This window comes from Gambusia affinis, linkage group LG02, assembly GCF_019740435.1.
Source record: "Gambusia affinis linkage group LG02, SWU_Gaff_1.0, whole genome shotgun sequence".
Classification (NCBI taxonomy): Eukaryota; Metazoa; Chordata; class Actinopteri; order Cyprinodontiformes; family Poeciliidae; genus Gambusia; species Gambusia affinis.
In genome coordinates, this window is record NC_057869.1 from 8,795,895 (window position 1) to 8,818,279 (window position 22,385).

The window sequence follows — 22,385 nt, forward strand, 5'->3', positions numbered from 1 at the left end:
TTGACTTTACATGATCCAATAAGAAAATAAAAGAATGAAAACACAGTGAATATGCTCAAAGACAGTTTTATTAGTAGACACTCATCAGCCAGAAATAACCATCTGAAAAAGGTCTTCCTGAAATACACCATTAGTTAGGCAGTGTAAAAATAAGGCAAAGGGCTTAAGATAATCAGTTTCACACATTTGCACCAAGAATAGGTTATACATTCACTTGTTACTGTAGTTATGCTCATGATAAATTTGTCCCCAGTTATCTCAACACAACAGTGTAACAACACTTTCCATAATGCAATTACTGCTTTGGCAACAGCTTGGCAAAAAAGACAAAGTTTACCCAAAACCTCAACAATAGGTAGAACCTGGCAATGAAGCCAAGTATGTCTCAACAAAATGTTCATATAATTAACACCAGTTAAAGTTTATATTGTTCTGGTGACACTGTTTTCATGAAACCTGTTATAATGTGTGGCATAGATTTTATGAATTATAGTTTATTGTATTCAACAGACAAATTAATTTTCTCATTATTCACTTTTCAGCACAAACATTTCAAGAGAGCAAAAGCACAAAGCAGAATAATGATTAATTAGGTTTTAATAGGAGTAGAAACATAAATATTTTTAGTTACATCATATCAAATTGTTACCTTGAAGTTATTGTCTTGTGTGCCAGCAATTTAGTCATTTCCCCCCTCAATTTAACCTGCAAGCTAAAACTAAATCAATGTAAATGTAAATGGTAATTTGAAGACCTCAACCTTCACTTCAGCTATTAGTCAGTGAAGGTTCACAGTGAGCCAACAATCTGAACAATTTTTATTTTTTTTCGCTGAATTTGAAAGCCATGCTTAATTCTACAGTTAAAATGTAATTTAGCAACTGATTACAAAGTGCAAGTATGCATAAGTGAGACTGTTAGTGCACATTAAGCAGTGTGACCTGCATCAAACAGAGACAAAAAACAACAACAACAACTAAAAGTAAGTCAAGCTGCGTTCTGTTTGTCTAAGAGGTTGGATCGTGGATCTGGGAATGAAGTCGCACTGATTGGAAAAACCAGTAGGATTTACTGTGTTGCTACCTACTGTTAGCAATACAAGACAATAACAATGCATTTCTCTCCATCTTAAGTGTTTAAAACCACTAAAAGGAACACTTTTACTAACAGATATTTTACATCACTCTAAGTGCAACCGGTTTAATAAGATATAAAGTCTAGAAAGTGTTTTCAATAGTATCTGCAGATTTCACAAGCTGTATAAGATACTGAACCTGCTAGGTTACTTGATGATGGCCGACTTTGGAAAATCTGACTTTTGAGGCCAAACAGAACGCACTTTTCATGTTTCAGTGTATTTCTGCAGTGTTTCTATAATATATACTTTCAGAAGAGTGAAAGACGCATTTTTGTGTCGAGGATCAAAAAACCTCATTCAGTGCCATCCACTAAACACACACACAACTAATTTGGGGTTAAAAAATGTCAGGAGCAAAGATGTGTTATGAGGTGGAATTAAGCTCATCATACATCAGAGTTTAAATAATTAAAGAGCTTATTTCCAAACGTTTATATGTCCTGTTTTCTTTTACAGAATAAGATGCTTTCTTCTCTAAAGGTGCGTTTCCACAATGAGACCCAGAATTATTCCAGAGGGACTTGATTTCCTGGAAACATATTTTTTTATCCTTGCATTTTGTCTGTGGTCACTCACAAACTATGTTCAGTGATGCTCAGACACAGATATTTGCCCACGTCAACAGGAGATCAGATTGGTTCATATTGGTTAAAACCAAGTACCACCACTTCAAACTTTGTGGAAATGAGAGACTAAAATGGATTTTATGTGAACTGGGCTGATTCTTTCTTGTTGTGTGTGTGGGGAAAGGAAGCAAATTCAAATCCGAACATTAAAAACTATTATTTTTGACAATGACAACAATATCTGATATTGTGATCACTCTTTATAGTTTACATAAAGTCACTCCAATTTTTAAGTTAGAATTGCAACTTTTACTTTGGCAGATTTTGTTGTGAATCAAAGGAGAGCAAAAGGAAAAAGAACAAAATCCACTGAGTTTTAAAACTTAAAGCCTCCATTAACAGGACTCAAAGGCTGCACCAGCTTCAATGTGCCTGCTAAACTAAAATAAAACCAAAGATAACATAATTAATGCATCTCAAAATATAAATGTGATATAGTATTGTAACATTGAGAGTTAAAATGTCTAAAAATCAGCCTTCACACAAATGTTACTCTCCAATTTTCGCAGACGGCTGAAAGTAGAATTCTGTGGCTCATATAATTTAATCAATTAACCACCAAGCTTTGATGATTTTATTAATGTGTTTGAATCTTAACATGTTGCTCAACAAGAGCAAGTGGATTTATATGGTTTGCAAACACACATTAATAATTACTCTTGTCTCATTATTTAAAATTAACTGTAAAGAGGTTAGGCTGGGATGACTGAAACAGAAAGCTGGGATATGTTCAACCTGTAAAAAATATTTTGCATCCACAGCTCAAAGCCCATCAGTTTTTTTCCACGTCTATCAGAATGGCTTTTAATTTGGTCCTTGTTTCTGATGAGGAAACCAAGGTAAAAAAAACTTTGTTTCCTGGAAAAGATTCCTGCGGTGGAAACGCACCTTACACCACCAACAGTTACAATTTCACCTAAGCAGAATCTTGTTGTTCAATTTGTTCCTACGTCTTCAGAAAGGTTTTCTGCTGGTGGATATTCAGCTTTGGAAAGAAACTCTTCAGTGACACAACACTCTACACTAGTATTACTCAAAGAGAGATAAATGACATCAAATAGAGTTAAACGTACTTTCACCAAGAAGCACTAAATATACCTTTTTTTAATATTCACATGGATTTTAGAAATACATAGAAAAATATATAGTCATCTGAATGCCCATTATACAATTCTACCCAGTAGAGTCAGAAAGAAGCCTGTACAGTAGTGAAGATTACATGTCATACATATAAATAGGGCTACGGACGGCGTGAGATCTGCAAGTGAAAGCTGTTCAGGAGATATTTAATGCGGCTGATGGTGAAGTCTGACCACAATCTTTTCCTCATCCACGTCCAATACTTCAAGGAAAACATTACTGAAATCAACTGCAACTGTTTTTGTCTGCATAACAACAGCATGCTGCTCATTTCATTTTGAGGGATTTGATTGATTGGCAAGTCAGCACCACCAACATACAGGGATACTGGCAACAACAACGTTCACCTTGCAAATATAGAGATGCTTTGCATTTACACCAACAACCTCCAGAAACAACCTCTAGTGACGGCAGACCCACAGCACAGTTATGAGTTAGACTATATATACACTAAGTTTGTGTTAGAAGTATAAAAATGCTACAATAAGTGCACACAGCTTTCAAGCGGGCAGCATTTGACACATTTTAAAGTTGTTTTTTTTTAACTCTTAATATTAAGAGTATAAGTTTGTTATAGTTTATATTAGTAAAGCCATTTACACAAATGATCTGCGTTAGAACTCATATACAGAGGTATATTGATGGCTGACCTACTGTAAGACACAAATTATATGGACAAACATTTCAAATTTCAAAATAAAAGGAGTTGATTTTCAAAAACTGAGGCCAATTGAAATGAAACCTTTTCCCAAGAACTAAATAGTAGTAATTCAAAGTTACATAGCTGTGATGCTTTTTGACACATTCAAATGTCTTTGCTTGTCAAACTAATTCAGAGAAAATATTAACTGAGGAAAACCAATGCAGAAATAAAGTTGTTCAAACCAACATGGCCATATGTGAAAAAGTAATTAAAATCCTTTTCAAATCATGAATCAACTGTAAAACTGAACAGAAAAGCAGCCAACAAGTGTTTCTTATAAATATAATTATCTTTTGTTAAAAACTTATTTGTTTTGAGCCAGAGGAGTTGCTGGTGAACTTTGATAAATGTTCCTACCCAAGTGCCCTTGAGCAGACCACAAACTGAACAGACATTTTCCTTCTGGATTTTCCAACAGAGCAGAATTACAATTACAGCAAGTCATTCAGGCCCCAAAGCAGCCACAGTAAGATATGTATATACTGAAAGGTTATTATCTATATGAATTGCAACAGGATGCAGGACTTTCAAATAGTTTCCGTTTCATTTCATCACTTTTGAGAATATTTTTCCAAATTTTTACATTTCTTTGAATGTATTGTAAGACAATGTTCTCTAATGCTCTCTTTTTGGAGAGCATTAGTTTTCACCTTGGCATTGTTCTCCTCTGATTCTTCTTTTTAAATTGGGGAAAGATGTATTACTTTTTGAGATATTTCTTTTTCCCACGTCAATGTTGTCAACCAGGTTCTATGAAAGTTAAATCTTGATTCTGCAGCTCTCACTGTAATCAGCTGTGGGTCCAGCACAGTCAATTCATCATTTAACAAGAGCAGTGATTACTTTTTCATCCAAATCAACTTCCATGTTAGTTTAGATGACTTTTTTTTTTACCTTATTAAATGAAATTCTCATTTAAAAACTGCTTTCTGATTTTTTACTCAGGTCCTCTTTGTCTGATATTAACTTGTTTAACCCTTTTCACTGAAAATATTGTTGCTCATCACTCCCTTACATCTATTACAACGCCTACTTGACTCACACTTAGATTAAAGTCTATTAACTCTATCACTTTGTTTGTGTTCACACATTTACTTAAATCACTGATTAGTTGGACAATTTAATACAACTTAAATACTATGATAAAGATATTTGTGGTGAAACCCCCCCCCAAGAAAAAACAGGTTTGGTTAAATCCAAATATTTGGTCTTTGCTTGGGTCCAAAGAACCAAATGATGCGCATGAATTGTTTTTATTTGTGTTAAGATTAAAACCATGATAGAGATGTAAATGTGGAATGTTACTGATTAAAGAGTCATGGCACATGGTAGATTAGTAAAGATCATTAAAAGGCTTGGAGTAGTTGAACATTAGATAGTCCATGTAGTAGAAGTCGTATGCTCTCTGTTTCTCCATCAAGCTGACCTGGGAAAAATATTTTTCTGTGATCTCTTTAGAGGTCCGCACGTCTTTTGGATTCCTGTCTTTAAAACTAGGTAGTTTGAGGCTGTCCGGTGCTCCAATCATTCGCAGCAGGAAGTTGGACTCCTCCTCCATGTTCTCAAACTTGCCGATGAGGTCATAGTCTATGAGACAAGGGTGGCAGAGCTTGTTTATTTGCTCCCAGTGGATGTCCATTCCCACTGGTCGGTGGCCATCCAGCAAGTACTGCACAAACTCCTTGAATGTGACCCCATTGCCAGTTTTAAGGGCTTCTGCAGATGGGGCCACCCTGTATTTTGATATGATGGGTTTTCCAAACAGATTGTGGTAGTACTCATTGGGATTCTCAAACTTGTCCCTGTATGCTGACACAACCCTATCCAGGGGCTCACGGACAAACATAAATTTTTTATAGGTTTGGAGACGGTGCATTATTTCTTTTTGGTTGAATCTGTTCAGCGTCTTGAGGTACCCACCATAGTGTACCTGTTCATGATTAAGGCTGTCCGGGTTGGACGCCTTGCCCGACAACACTATAAGGGTCCTCTTCCAGTTGGAGCAACCTGATTTGGGCACCTCACAGTACAATACCTTGTATTTCTCCTCCACATATATGTATTTCACATGATCCGGTGTGATCGTCCTTGAGATGCCGCTTTTATATTTTGCACACATATTCTTCATTACCTGCTTCCGCGCTTCTAAGATACTTGAGAGGTTACTCAGGCTCCTCTCTGTAGAAAAACCAGGAAGAGATGTTAGGGAGACATTTTTGCTGTGAGTGATGTGGGGACTTGTTTTCAGTAGTTTGCGTTGTCTCTTGGTGATTTGAGGGGTGCCTATATCCTGCTCCTGAGAGACAGTGGTAGCTTTCCGTTTGCTCTCCTCAACATTCGGGTGCTGCATTGGGGAGACGGGGTTGGCTTCTGCAACTTGGAGGCCCTGATCAAACAATGACAACACAGAAGGAATGAAGAAACAGCAGACATGAGAGACTAAACAAAAAAATATACTTTGGGCTAAAAATGGGAATAAGCGTGCTTGTCTGAAAAAAAAAAAACAACAAAAAAAAACAAACAAACAAACAAAAAAACCCAACATCTATCCCAAGTTTTATTCTCAAATCGGTCACTTGATGGTGCTGTTTTATCACTGCTTAAACAAAGGTATAACTTTGTGAACTGCAAATGTCACATAGAGCTCAATGCAATCCGTGACCTATCAATAAACGGAGCTGTAACATCATATAAATGTCTTATAAACACTGAATGGGGAATGTAAATTAGAATCTTCTACTGCCTGATTATCATCAGATGACGGCTAAGGCCATCACACATTCTGACATTTTATTTCAATTAAATGCTGTAATGACATCATTAAGCCAATGGACTAGATGTATAATTTTAGTTTTACTACAGACAAGGTGACAGGGCCATCATAAATCTCCGGTTCTCATCTTTTTGACTCAAAAGGCCACATTCTTTTATCTGCAGGGACATATAAAGGGAGAAAAATACAGAATGTTTCCTCCCTGTCTGTTTAATGTGCAAGTCAAGCTAGACACAGAAAGCTATGCTGCAAAATCCATTTCTTTAGGCTTTGCTGTGCTATAAGTCTCCTTGCTGCTGATGAATACAGCAGAAAAAGGAGAAGGCAAGGGTCAGCCGAGAGCCCATAAAACCTAGTTGATGAATTGTCTACAAGTAAAACATTCTCTCTCTTACTGGTGAACTATCTGAACACTTAACTGCATGTGGCTCAAAGGATCAATCATCATGCCAACCGTTTATTTAATGTGATATCTAATATGTAGTTGTTTTTATTAGAAGAGCAGAGGACAAGTCAGCATATTATGAAACAAGGTTGTTCAAAATGGGGCCTTTGGGATATTTTTGTGTGGCCCCTGACCGCAATACAAGAATGGCACAAATTAGGCCCTCTAGCAAATGGAAATTATGTTTCTTTTTTCAACCATATTTCTTGTAACTTGACTTTTTATGCAACAAACTAAAACAAAAACAAAACCCAAAAAGTTGGAAAACAATATGACTTCCTTTAATTCAGCCAAACATCTGCAATACTTAGATGTTTTCTTTATTGGATTGAAATAGGGTAGTATACAGACTTCATAATCTGCACTCTTTTGATTGAATGCAGTATTTATTTCCACTTTGGCTTTATGTTGTTTACCTTTTAATCAAGTGCGTTTTTTGTTAATGGAGACTGAGAATCTACTTTATTTTTGTTTTTGGTTGCTTTGTTTATTTTGTTTATCAGTTCCAGTGTTAAGTGTTCCTTTGAAAATAATGTGTATCTATCATTGGCAGGAAATCGCATGCATTATTACGTCATTTCCATTAAATCAGTGTAAAAAGGTCTTCAAACAATATTATCGTTTATCGCAATAATTTCTGAGACAATTAATCGCTCAGCAAAATTTGTTATCGTGACAGGCCTAACGGGGACAACACCTCAGGAAAAAACATTTGGAGAAGTTATTGTGTCGAGAAATAACTCAACTTACCAAGTAAACTTAAAGACCATGAAGAATAAAATAAGGTTCCAATTAACTTTGTTGACTTCTGCTTTGAATACTGATTTAATTAATAGTTAATTACTTTAGAACTTTTATGATTTGTTGTCCAAATCCAACACATTTTATCAGCCATAATGACAGACAAGCTGGTGCCAAATCACAAAATTTAGTGAGTTAAAACAAGAAGTTCTGAGTAGCAGCCAGATATGTTACAATCTGTGTTTATCACAGACACTCTACTGATAGAGGAGAAAAGAGGACATGTTTATAAAGGGTATCAGAAAATAATGTTTTGGATATTGTCTGTCAGTTTGAGACAGAACAATGAACCTAAACAAAGTAATATTGCCTCACAGCTTAAAAACTGACAACAAATCCTCTGTTGATGCGGATCATGCAGAGACAAAACAATAACGCGCCACACATTGTGAGAACATCTCTGAGCTGAATAAGTTTCATGCGGGAAGAATGAGCCTTCCTCTAACGCACAAGCCTGAACAGCAACCTTGGAAATGTGATTGTGTTTGCTGCTACTTAGTAAGTTTTCCAGTTGTAATTAAGTTAAGTATCTTTTTTCCTGAAAAGACAAACATTATACTTTAGAGGCCAAATGCAAGAAGTTAACCCAATAGTGCCAAATGTAGCCACTCTATTTCTTTAATGACATTGGTGATTTTGTCAAATCCTATACTCAAAAAAAGATGAACACGCATCTTTTAAGAAACACAGTTTTTAAGGATAGCAAAGTTATTTTTGAAATGTTTATAGGAAGTAATATATTTGCCTTATGACTCTATTAAGGCAAATAAAAACCTCAAATATTTCATTTATACATTTACATTTTTTGTAAATTGTCAGCATGCAATTTATCTAAGTAACTATACAACAATCTCAATATTTAATGGTTAGTTTTAAAGTACAGATCTATCTGAAAAGTATTTATTGCATCAGCTCTTCAAGCTTCAATGGAAAATCAGGAATTGTTCTCTCCATAGCTATTGTCGTATTTTTCTATTGTTTGCAACAAACATTATAAAACCGATCAAATCTTTGGTGTTGATGCAGTAGAGATGAAAGCAATCAAAAAAACTCCTATTGTGAGAGGAATAATCTGAAAGAAAGGAACCTGCCCTTGGTAAAGTGGGATTGTCTGCTCAGTAAAGCGACTGCAGGGACAGTGTAGGGTCAGCGTCTCGACACAGATGTTATCAGACTCACTGAGAGGTACAAGGCTGACAATCACTTTTTTTCCCCTCCGATAGATAACAAGTCACAAGAAACGTGTGTGACTGTGTTGGGAGAAACAGAGTCATTACGTACCTCTTTGGAGTGCCGTGGAGAGTTCATTCCTGCTGAGACACACAGAAAAAAAAAGACAAATATGTCAGTTGTCAAGCATTTTTATCCATATGCTAAACAATTAAGAGAAGGGCCGTGTCAAGCTTGACCAAGATTATAAACATTTACATGTCTAAAACCTCTAAAATTTTCAATTATACAGTTTTCTTCTGTTATATGCTGCATACAACAATGCAGGAGTGTGCTCCGCCAGTAAACTGCCTAGAAGAAGAACTAACACTCTTTTCACCCTCACTAAATAAAAATACTAATTTCATGGTTTGGAAATATCTATATTTCCAGAAACCAGGAATGGGAGAATCATTCATCATTCTATTGCCATTTTGAAACTGAAGTAAACATGTATTAAATTCTGAAACATTAGCATCTTTACTTGAAAACCACTTCTAAATCTAACTGGTATTATGTTGTTTTTTTGTATACAGTAATTATCATTTGTCTTACATTATTACCAGTGCAATAATCAATGTGAAAATAATTTTGGAGAAGTGGACATAAAGGTTGTTTTTTGTCTTAAACAAGTACAATTATTGTGTTCTTAATGTTACACTACATTTTTATGCATACACAGTGATGTATAATACTTTCAATCATTGTTATATCACTGTGGGTTTCTCTCACTGGTCCATGCAAAATTGTGAGTTCATAAACTCCAATAATTAAGTACTTCCCATTACTTTACATCGCTCCTTTTAAATCATAATAAAATATGACAGCCTAATTATTACACAGGTAAAAGTTAGGCAGTTCAATATGCTGTGTTAGGAATGAACTTGCACAAGCAAGGTAACTTAGTTGTGCTCAATGTAGAGAAAGAAAAAGAAAAAACTGAAAAAAGGAACATGGAGAATCAAACAGATTTGTAAGAAAATGGGAAAAGATGTAATTTACTGAACAGAGTGGATAAAGAGGCAGCTTGATAAATTTCCGGAGGACAGCGGGAGAGCAATGGAGATGTAGAAAATAGTTTCGTGTTGTTTTTGGGACAGGTGCGATGTGTATTGGGAGATGTGCTGCAGAAGGACAGACGATGTGTTTAGTGGTCCGTCTCCAGTTGGACATCTTCTTTCCTAAGGTTCTCCCATCATGCTGATATGTAATCAAACTGACAGCTCTGAGTGGGGCTGCATGGCTGTTGATTTGGGCAGGGAAGGTGGGGAGAGGGGTTGAAGACACCTCTGCCTGAGTGGCTTGTCACTTCCAATTTGAGGGTGGAAGTGATAGGAACCTGCATGAAGTGGGTTTAGGAAAGGGGGTCTGTTGACGCAGGCCACAAACCTCCCTTAAGTGATGAGATGTGCACAACCCTAACTCAAACTTAGACACGCCTCAGTGGGGTGGGAATAAAATATGTTGCTTTGGTTCAGTGTTGTTTTAGATTACCATGCACCACTAAGCTTGCTGTTGCTGTGTGGCAATGTGTGTTGAGTCTTTGTCTTCATTCTTTTGAACGAGAAGTGCAGAAAAGAGGAAAAAAAAGGAGTTGTGGTCTGAGTCGACAGCCTTTGACGTCTGATCTTGTTTGGATGCTGGTGTATTATTTAATCGCCGAACCCTATTTGGCGGTACATGTGGGAGGTGAATTTTTCATTTCAATTTACATCGCCACACATGCAATCCATGAATATTTATCACAACCAAGATACCATCGCCTGGGAAGCACATTAGAGAGCAGCGATAGCAGAGTTTTATTTATTTATTTATTTTTTTATGTGTCTGCCGTTATGAACTGATGGAGCCCATTGTAGTCACAAACAGGAACAGCGTTTAAAACATGCATGGGTATTGAACTTGAGTCTCCCATTAAAGTGGTAATTGAAATCTCCATGGATTTAACTGGTTTTTAATCAAATGTGCTGTGCCTAGCCCTTCTTCCAAGTTTCAAGAGATTGGGAATTCTCTTTGATAGTTTCTACAACTTAATCCAAGTATGAACTTTAAAGACTCTAATATTTTTATCTAGAAATCATATACATTGCTGTCTGGGAGCTTACATCCATTTATTTGGGAGATAAATGTCATATTGCGGTATTTTAAATAATACATTAGAAATATTTTTTATAATCAGGATGGAGCAATACATTTTTGTCTTTCATGGTGAATATTTGCTATACCCTCAAATGATACCAGTATCACACATTGATACTATCATCAAATACGAGAGCTACTACCTTTTAAAAATAATGTTTTCTAACCACACCAGATCAGTTCATGTTTGGTGTAATACCAAAAACTTCAACTTTGTTAAATACATTTTTGGTCTTTTTATTGGATACATAAATAAATAAATTTATTTATGTATACATAACCAACATTACATAACCAACATTTTGTAGGTTATGTAATAAGCCCACCCTCATTAAAGCCTCAATAAAGCTCTAAATCATTTTACACCCATGCCCATGAGAAGTGCATGTACTTTAATCTTCTGATCTTGATTATAGGATGATGAAACCTTAATAATTTACTTTTTTAATCATTCTTATTCTAAAAAGGGAACAAGTTGAATAAAAAAAAAAAAACATCTCAAGAAACACAGATTAACACTGAGTCTGCAATTGTTACATTTGTTGCTATATTGTTAAAATCATTTTGGAAATAAATCTGACACAGTTGGATTTTATTCGATAAATCAAACCTTGAAAACAGAGAAGTTAATTCTGCCTCTGAAAGACCAGGTCACTCTCAAAACAGGGGCCAGATATATGTTTCATCAGAGGTGCATTTGTTTCATCACAAAGCATGAATGAAGCAACTAATATAGCTACGTAAACTGAATTTCAAGGGGATTTGTAAATATCATTTTTTTCTTTGTAGAATCCACTTGGTGAGGCTAATAGTTTCCATTTCCTTGCAATTTCACACTCACTCAATTCTACTCAGTATAACTACCCTATTGATTTTCACCGTTTTGCAGTGAAAGAGTAATAAATTGTTCAGAAGGGAAACTTCACAGTGAGTGAAACAAAAAAGGTCTATAAATTCACATACACATGCAGATACAAAATATTTTTTGCAAAAATTATATTGTTCTAATATAATGTTCTAATGCTTTTAGATATTTTGACATAGATGCATACAATATAAAAACAACCTGTTAAATAGGAATACTTATCATGATTAAATTAATTTCAAATTGTGTTTAAAGCATGATGGGATTTACTTTCATTTAATTTTCAATTTATCAATACTTAAAAAGCAACAATATATAAAAATACAGAAATAGGACTTTATTCAAAAATAAAACAAAAACAAAAGTGTAAAAATAGCATAAGATGCAAAACAAATATTTATTAGACCTTATGATCATTTCAATCTGTTCAAGTTAAACTTTGAAAAGATTCTTTGCTTTGTCTTGTCTGAGATAATCCCAAATATTGTTTTTAAATAAAAATGACCCCCAGGGCTGAAATGTCTTGAACACGTGATCTGCTTTGGGAAACAAATAAACCCAACTAACCCTGTATACAAATGTAATTGATACTTTGTTAAATCATGAATTAATGGTATTAATTTAACAATCCCACCCAGGCTTGAACACTGTCAGATCTTTAAACTCAAGAAGTAACTGCACCAGAACCTGTTTGACAACAGGAAGTAGGCTAGAACACACCAAGAAGCAACATATTGTACTGCTAAAGCTGTAAAGAAATTCAACGTGAAAAATAAAGTTGTTGACATGTCTTAGTCTGTAAAAAGTTAAAAAAATAAAATAAAATAAAATTGATATTTAAATCCTGCAAACCACAGATTGAGCTAAATAGAGAAAAAACATGGAACACTGGTGAAACTTACCAGGAATGGCCAACCTACCAAAATCAGTCCAAGATACAACCACAAGGCCAATAAGTAACTTGGTTATATCTGTCACAAAACTAACACAACCTTTCAGATAAAAAGCAAACATCTCAACAATCTCTTTTAGTAATTTTATTATTATGGTCCGTTTGTAACTGGTTGTGATATAACAGTCAACACAGAATAAATCTGTGAAGGAGAATTTGTTTTCACAACACTTTAATTAAATAAATGCACTTTCTTATTTTTGTCTTTCAGGGTGAATATTTGCTATACCCTCTAATGATATTACACATTGATACTATCATCAAATACGAGAGCTACTACCTTTCAAAAATAATGTTTTCTAACCACACCAGATCAGTTAATGTTTGGTGTAATCATCTTGACTACAAGGAGCCACTCGTGTTTTACTAACATAAAAGTTCATCTATTAAAACTTTGATTTTATTCCTCGACATTGAGACTTTATTTAGATTTGACTTTTTGGGGGGCAAAGTGCTGTGAGATTAGGTGCTTTGTGAATTGGCATTATAAAAACAAAATGAATTGAATAGATTTGATAGCTCTGCGTTTAATGCAATCAGCTACAAGAAGAAAACCTTTCCGCATTAAAACACAGTTTTTCACTTAATGAATAAAAAAACAAATGCTGTTGGTTTTGTTTTCAAAATACTCTGTAAATTTGATGATAGAAGGTGATTATAAAGCAAATTCAAGTTTTGAGTCATGTCCCACTGTTGCCCTTCAAAACAACCTTGAACAGCCACTTCTCTTTGCAAGACAAAAGCCTCTGAATATTCATACACAGCCCAGCATTACTGCAAGGATCCACATAAGCAAGGGGCACATCATTAGTGGATCCATTAGTGCTCGTTCCTCTCAAATATCCTTATTCAGCTTCCTTACAGACACATACATCAAACGTTATTTCTTTTCCCTGCCACAGCCTCTGAGGAGGAGCAAAGGACAAAAACAATGTGAAATAATGAGCTTGTTAAGAGGAGGCTTGTGACCCCATGTTCGGCAAGAACTTGTTAAATCTTCGTTTTTAACCAGTGACAGTCCAGGAGGGAGCTAGAAACCAGACAAGGCGTGTCTTCCTCCAGCCCACTATTCAGACTAGGCAGTCATGCTGCGCCACCATAAACCTTTCATTAGTCATTCAGCACACTGAGCGAGCCTGACCCCAACCAGCTGCACTCCCCTTCTCTCCCTGAAACCACCCACACCTGCACTCTGCAAAACCGATCCTCCTCCACTTGACTCTTTGTATGAATACAAGGCACGGGCGTGCTAGTGAGGTTTATCAGAGGAAAAGCGCTTGAGAGTGAAGGTATTAGGCTTTGAGCTCCGCTCCATTGATGTTTTAAGTTGTTGTGGTAAGAGATAAAACAAGGTTTTAGCTAGAACTAAATTCCTCCAGGACTGGGCAGGAGAGAGCAGCTGCTGTGGAAGGGGAGGTGACGAGTGGGCAGGCAGTGATTTGAGATTAAAGTCGTGCTTGAGGAGGCTCTCCAAAGACCAAACGCCGACCATCTGAAAATTGTTTGGAATATCATCAGAGGACTGGTGTGTGAAGTCAGGCTTGGAAGGTTTGAGACAATGTTACTGACACAAAATACAAGTTTGGCTCAGAATGAATCAACACGTTTTTAATTGAATCACTGACAATGAGCGGCAAATGAGCCAAAATAAGAAAACAATAAAAATGTGGCACCTTTCCAAATCAAGCACATATGATTGCTGAATGAAAAACTGACTAAAAGAACTACAGGATTCAAGGATTGGATTTGAAAACATCCACATTGCTAAATGCAGCACTTGTATTTTTAAATGCAAATCCCTGGCCATGAAAAAAACCTATTTACTGTTGTACTACTCACACATTAAGTACTTTCTCTGAGTTTAGTGTTTTGATAAATAGATGACAGGAATTAAAGTAGGTAGTAATGCAGCAGTACAACTCAACAATGAGTTATGACTGACTTAGTAGCTGCGTGTGGCATTACGAGGTGCTTTTCAACACATCTTTCAAGCGGTTTCTATCTTTTGTCCTGAATTTTCCTGAATGTTGGAATTCTACAGTAGTGTGAATTAAATTGTTGAAGAAAAAAAATTGACCCACTGAAGAGTATGTTTCAGTTCTGTAATGTAGATGTACTGTGTCTAGGTTTTTACATATCAAGTAGTGAATCAGCATATTGTGGTATGTAGGTGATCAACCTACATGCCATGACCATTTTTAGGTCAGATGTCTCTCAACCTCTTCAATTCACAATGTGGTTTAGCTTAAATGAGTACCACGATTTGATACCAAACATCTTCCTTCCACTTAACTTTACATATTATGTTAGGATACAATATTATGTTAGCAGCAAGATTCTTTAGCTTTTTTACCTGCTGAACAATGATAAAGTCAGCAGTCCAACCCATTTGTAGGTGTGCCGTGACATATTTATATAGATTTGTGTTTAAAAAATATTTTTGTTGTTTCTGTTTAATATTATAATTATCTGAGAGATTGAATAGGTTTTTATTAACTGTGCATCATATTTACTAAAATGAACAAAAATAAACTCTTGAGGTATATTACTTTGTCTGTAAAGAATGAATATAATATTAGTTTAATGTTTTGAATTGAATTGCTGGAATAATTACATTTTTTAGTTAAATTCAAGTGTATTGGGACAAAGTGGTAATGTTCTGCATCACCTAACAGAATAATAATTGACTAGATTACTGTCATTAACACAAGCTACAGCAGCAACACATATATCCTTGCCTAGCTTAATAGCTGTAATAAACCCCCTAAAAAGGCAATGCTGTTTCAGAGTCAGTAGTTTTGCTTTAATTTTGATTTGATTTTAAATTATTTGCTGCTAAAAATGCATGAGAGTTGTGGGGCTGAACTTCAAAACAAATGTTAAAATTATGTGTTAAAGGTTTGTAGAGGTTATTTTATGACTGCTAAATATTCTTACCCGTTTTAAAATAATTGTTTTCTTTTTTAATTCTGTTGTTCTTGAATTTTATTCAAATAGGTTTAATATTTTTTCTTATAATGCCGTTATGTACTGTAGTCTTTTTCCTCTTTAATTAAAACTGAATAGGTTTATCCAAATGTGTGCCTGCCTCTACTCATATCCAGAAAATGAAACATCTTCTGAAGGTTATCTACTGAATTATCATGTAGTTTTGATATTTTTCAGAAATCAAACATTTTGTATATTTGTTTGCCTTGTCTCAATTAGACCAAATGATTATGCACTGTGTCATTTCATCTGCAGAATGATAATTTTCTATTTTATGGCCAGAGCCATTTTTCTTTTTGACTTCCAGCCCTACTTCTGCATTTCCTGCTGCTCACTAATGGAGGCTAATGAAGGTCAGTAATGACAATGGCCCTTAAAAGCAGTTGAATGCAGGCATTATTACAATGACTTCATAATACATTTATAAGAGCTGGAGATGTTTGAAGTGAAAACCTTTTGGAAGATATCACGTGACACGGAAATGCTAATGATGCTGGTAACATAACGTTTTGTTTCGGCTCTCCTGCCTAAACCACATCATTAAAATTCTACTCCCAACAACACAATTCATTTTTCTGCAATACAACAAGAAGAAAGAATGGCCGTGCTTACAAGGACTGAAAGGAGTGGTGAAATGAATAAATGTGCAGCGTTCATAAAGCCACATGTGGGCTCCAACCAGTCTCAGGACCACAATTCAAGGTCGGCTCTTTGGACTGAACGTAAATCACCGGGAATGTGCTCTTTCATTAGCGGAGAGAGGGATGAAAAAGACGACACTTCCTCCAAATAACCTACTGTGTTAAATCATTGTCCCATCCATGCACCATAAATAACACATGGTTTGGGTCATGCCTGTCGGTGGAAGAGCAAAGGTTAAAACATACAAACTATCAGTGAGGTAGGAGCTGAGCACAGCAGACGACTATATGGAGTGAAACTGAGACCGCACTAAGAAAGAACAGCTGCTCACCACTGCTATTAGCACTGTATCATCACTTCTAAATGCTACTTTATAGCACTGCATATAGGACAATCGTGTTGAGAACATTTATTAGTAAAAGACCTCATTACAACATTGACATACGAGTTGATGTAAAAATTTTATTTCACCGAACCAAGACACTTTAAAGAAATATGTATGTATTGTGATCCAGAAGGTGTAGGAAGACTGCCTCACTGGAGTAATGACATCCATCTGTAAAGGTTTTCCACATTTAGACTTTACTGTGTGTCCTATTAAAAACTTAGTTCTCACACAGGTAGCTTGTGCATTCCAGGGGGGAAAATGACGAACTTGGAAGTTGCTGAAGTTCTTACACGTGGGATCAAATGAGACACTGATTATTGTTATGACAACTCTTTGACAGCAACGCATTCTGCGAGTGGATCCCACTTGGGGAACTTTCAGGGCTGAGAGATGCACAGACTTCTCAGGGCAGATTTCCATGGAAACAGGGAGTCAGAGAGCTGTGCGTGGGGGTGTGGTGGGAGGCGCCTGGTTTTAACACCATGTGAAGGACAGTGAGTGGCAGCCTGCATGATGATGGATGTGTAAACAGATGCTGCCTGTCAGCAGGAGGCTCAGGGTTAAGTGAATTATGTCAGCTGAGACGAGGTGCTATAGGCTCTAATTGGCACAGTTTTGTGTTGGAGGCTGCAGAACTCAAGGCATATAGGTGGAAAATATGCACTCCAATCACTGCCGGAGATGGGCACCAGACCTGCTGCAACCCTTAAAGGATGAGCGGAAACAGAAATCAAAAAATACAGTTTTGAACTAATGTAATAATAGGATTTCTTATTAATAATAATAAATAAAATGTCTTATTATAGTATTATTGCTATATTACCTCTACCTCTTTAACAAAGCTTGAGACTTTCTTGAAAATCCTGCTGAACTGAATTCTTTACTTGGAACTTGTTATTTTATTTGTTCAAATATGCCGTTTATATCACAAATGCTTCTCTGAAAAATTTTTTTCCATTAGAAATAATGGAAAATACAATAGTTCATTATAACCCTCCACCCACCTACTCAGCACTCAAAAACAGTCATTTTCAGCATAAGAGAGTTATTGATTCTACATATATCACTAATAGGAGCATTATATGGCAAAACATAATGATCTAATACTAAAGAATAAGGTCATTGAACACATTTTCTTAGATGACCAAATGTTTACAACACGGAAGATGACTAAGATTCTGTTTTTATTTATTTCTTTTTAAATAATAGTAATTGTTAGTAGGACAAATAACTTCCATTATGACTAAAGGGAAGGCATGATGGTGTGTTGTCAATCTAGAGAAACTTGCAGTGGGCCCATATCTTCACCCAACAACAACATATTTCAGCATTACTCTTACTAATATATTATAAACTAATTCCCTAGAAGTACTGTATTCACTCGCATCACTATCTCTGCTTACAATTGAAAACAAACCCTTTCAAAAATATTAGGAAAATCACAGCCTGGATAGTTTGTTAATCAATTACAGTGCAACACAAACAACTATACACACACCCAAACTCACTCCACAGGGAATTTTGGAAAGACCAGTAAATATAATAATAGTGTTTTTGTACTATGGCAGGAAGTCAGAGTGCCCAGAAAGAACCAACCTATGCAAACTCCAGCCAGGAAGACATGAGACTGGGATTCAGACCCAGGACTTTTTCCATATATCTTTATTCCTCCCTGTGGGGTAACCATGTTTCATTTCAAAATGTCACTTTTTACTATTATTCAGTTAAAAGTATCAAAGGTAGACAGTAAAAACATCCAGTCAAGTTTTCAACAAGATTTTATTTCCTTCCTTTTGTTATATCTCTCACACTACCGACAGCACTGGCTGCTAACAACCAAAACATGCTTGACACTAACCGGGACTGTCAGGGGCATCTTTGGTTCATCTGTAAATGAAGTACCACACGCAGCCACAAATCTCCCTCTGATTCCCCAAAGGCGAACGTCAGGTGATATGAAACAATTTGATTTCACTGCAAGCCCAGCACATTTTAGCCTGCACAGCCGTTCAGCTGATTGCTCTGCCCTGCTCATTTTCGCTTGGCATAACCTCTGTTGCCCTTACATACAGAACACACAAAATTGCAGCAGAGTTACTGTGAACTCTGCTTGTACATTCCTCTCCTTTCCCCCTTTCCTGCTTTTACAGGACAATCATGTTCAGAAGAGCTTGCATCAGCAAAAGCTTTATGTTCTCTAACCCCACCAAATGTCACATTCAAATATAAATACACAGCGAATGGTACCTCAAAAGTTTAAATAAGTGTCCTGCATGTTCAGCTCTTTAAGTGCATCTAAATTGCGCTAAAAAACATTTGAAGATCCCTAAATCAAGATCTAGCAATTGAGAATCAAGTCTGTTTTAAAACTGCTCAGTTTTTATCACCGGCCATGAATTACCTTTGGATTGAGAGCAACCTGGTGACCTTTACTGCACAAATGTTGACTTTGCCTGATATTTCAAACAAATAAAAAGAACCCCATTGATACTTCCCAGTGCTGTACTTTGTTTTTTTTTTCTTCTTCTTCTTTTCAAAGAGCCACTCAAAGCGTTGTGTACTGGCTTTGTTCGAAAGGGATTGAATAAATTGCTTGATGACCTCTTTTATGTCTTTCCCCTCACCCAACTTTTTCTTTCATTTCTTCGAGATTAAAGTCAGGACCAAATCCTTTTATCATGACCCGCTGGCACACTGGTGGCGAGCTGAGGTGTTGTGATCAGATGGTGCTATGTCTTCGTTAAGTCCCGGTGCTCCCCTGTTCACCTCCATTTGCAGTGAGATTGGGAACTGAAATTGGCCCTGTCACTGTTTACGTTGGCCTCTCATTTGAGTTAACTTCACTGCCCTCCAGACACCCCCTGTTTTCCTGTCAGAACACTGCTGATTACAGCTGGGACTGATGAGTCCAGACATGTGAGTAAAGAACAGGGAGCGTGGCTGAATGCTAAGTAAATAGTTAGGGGATTGCTTCAACATGCGGCTACACCTGGAGAATCTCCATCCATTATAAACCTCTGGTTTACAGCAGTGCATTACAGTCACAGCAGAAACAAATAAAATAACCATCTCTTTAAAGGCAATAGTTGCGCTATTCACTACCGTAACATTTGTAATTTAAATAGGATGCAAAGTAAGACTTTACGCATATCTTGATTCTGGTATTTTGATCTTCTGCAGCCATGAATTTCATTAGTTCAAATATAATTTAATAGATTAGAACATGCATTCTGAACTTTAACTTTTCAACATAGCTGGAAGTTAATGTGTAAATATATTCTGCTACTCGATGCCAAGATGGATTTGTGTTACAGTTGAACATAATCTAAAAGTACATCATTTTAATATAGAAATTTATTTCCCTAGCCTATGTAAAAGCATGGTGACATGGGTTACATATTAACAGTAATAAAAAAGTCAGAAAAATGTAATTAAAAACCAAGTTAATCCAATGAAAAATAAAAAAAAGTAACAAAAGTTAAAAACTAAAAATATCTTGTCTATAACTACAGGGTGTGTTGTACAAAAAGTATGTAACACAAAAATGAGCTACAAAAAAAGCATCTAAACCAAAAATGTATTTGTATTTAAAAAATACACACAAATTTGTGTATATTTTTAGTTGAAATTAATATATCTCCAGTCCAAAGCAATGGTCAATAAAAATGTTTCTCACTATCACAGTAAAAGACAAGACATTCTCAAGCCTGTTGTTGTAATGGCATTGGTTGAAAATGCATTTCTTAACTTCTAGATGCTCCACTGAGTACAGCTGGAGCCACATTCTAGAAGTAGAAACAACATGGTCTCCCTATAAACCAGCAACAACCAGGTGCTCTTTGCAAGATTTCAGAAAAATCTGAAATAGAAGATTTTCCTAAGAGCCAATGACTACTCAGAGAGAGGTTCAGCAAGAGTTGGAATTAGAAAATCAGCTTTTCTTTTCCTTTTTTCCTTAGAAATACACTTAACCACGTGTTCTTCAAACACACTTTGTGTGCTCATTCAAAACGGCTGCTGCAATGAAAAAAAATGAACATCTGTTGAAGTGCATGTGAAGTGTACTGCAGATCATTTGGTCAGTTCAGTAGCATACAGAGTCTGGTCAGATGAAATCAAAACTGAACTGTAAATTTCATTCCACACAATGTGTTTGGCTGAGGAATGACACTGCATATCACCACAAAACTCCCAAAGCAACAGTAAAACTTGGAAGTGACAGCACTATGGTCAGAGGCTATTTTGTAGCTTCTGGTACTGACAAATCTCACTTAACTGATGGGGGATGAATGCAGTAATGGTCCAGGAGAGGCTTTCTAAGAATCCAAAGATGAAATAACAGTAAATTTTCTACCAGGAGAATTTTGCCGAAAACATAGTTAAAGAAAGATATTAAAGCTGCCAAGTATGGTTTAGTCACTCACCAAACCTAAATGAACCTAATTGAAAATTGATGGAAAGAACTTAAAGTCGGTTAAAGAAGAAGAAATCTGAACCTTTAAGATTTTAAGGCATTCCAGATTTTGATTAAAGAGTCAAATTGTCACCTGAGTTATGCAAGAGAGGTTTTTTCACAGGAGATATTATAATTTGCTTTACAGAAAAAGGTCTTTTGCACTTCAGCAAATTTGTTGAATATTTGTTGCCTGTTTTACTTCACTTTAACACACAAATAATTTGCTTAAATTTTTTTGTATGTGTGAATTTTGTAAACATTTTTATTGAATTAAATGAAAGGCACATTCAATACATATTTTATATATTGGTTTATATTTGGTAAAACATAAATGTTTTCTAATACAAGGTCAAAATACAAACCAAATTAAATAGCATTGTAAACAGAAAAAAATCCTTAAACCCTAAAGTTTCACGACATAATAGAATACATCAGGAAACTTACATAAAATTATCCTAGGAGTTCTAGCCATTCTTCAGCCTTATTTACTCGTAAGGTTCATTTAAAGCATTATATAACTGTAATAAGGAGGATCATGGACAATTATGCAGACATTCAAATCGGATCTACTGGTGCATTTTAGAAAGTGATGCATTTGTTAGCTGGTCAACATTCTGGACACAGAGTCGATCATATCCCAGTCAATCTTGTCAAGGACCAGACATTTAGAGGAAAACCCGAGGTTCGTAATCCTGTATGAAAATGCAATCGGAGTGGCATGTAACTCTTTCCCACCATTACAACTTCACAGTAAAAGCTGATTGCGGTTTCACGGATGTGTAAATGGCTCAGATTGATTAGCTGTCATGAGCTGAGATCATATTATGTGTTGGGAATAACATGAACAGAAATAGCCGGATCAGTTCAGCTACTGCCTTCGAGCGAAGCTTCTTTTTTTTTGTGAGTGGCCTTGAAGCTTTACATCCTTACTATTCCTGCCAGCTCAACTTAGTGGCTCCAGCCGCCACACAAGCAGCACCACTTGAGACTCGATAGCAGCTTCTTATTAGCCTCAAGCCCTTTTCTGTTTTGCTCTGACTTGCCTCTGGTCTCGCCTCTGTTTTTCTCTCCATCCCTTCCATTATCATTTTTTCCCCCTCCAGATGCTGGTCCTGTACTC

At 36.0% G+C, this 22,385-nt stretch overlaps 1 protein-coding gene across 4 annotated transcripts in view; it reads right to left on the reverse strand.

Moving 5' to 3' along the window:
• Positions 1–50: 50 nt before the first annotated feature.
• The window catches only part of LOC122847252 (carbohydrate sulfotransferase 8-like), a 162,968-nt gene continuing 140,633 nt past the window's right edge, over positions 51–22,385 (reverse strand). For 3 of the 4 annotated variants that reach the window (XM_044144809.1, XM_044144826.1, XM_044144836.1), the window contains 2 exons: positions 8,908–8,939; positions 51–5,993 (listed from right to left, as the gene is read on the reverse strand). In XM_044144809.1, the coding sequence (XP_044000744.1) occupies positions 4,941–5,993; positions 8,908–8,939 (1,085 nt within the window). In that variant the 3' untranslated portion in view covers positions 51–4,940. The remainder of the gene's footprint in view (positions 5,994–8,907; positions 8,940–22,385) is intronic. The other variant, XM_044144816.1, reaches the window with a different exon arrangement.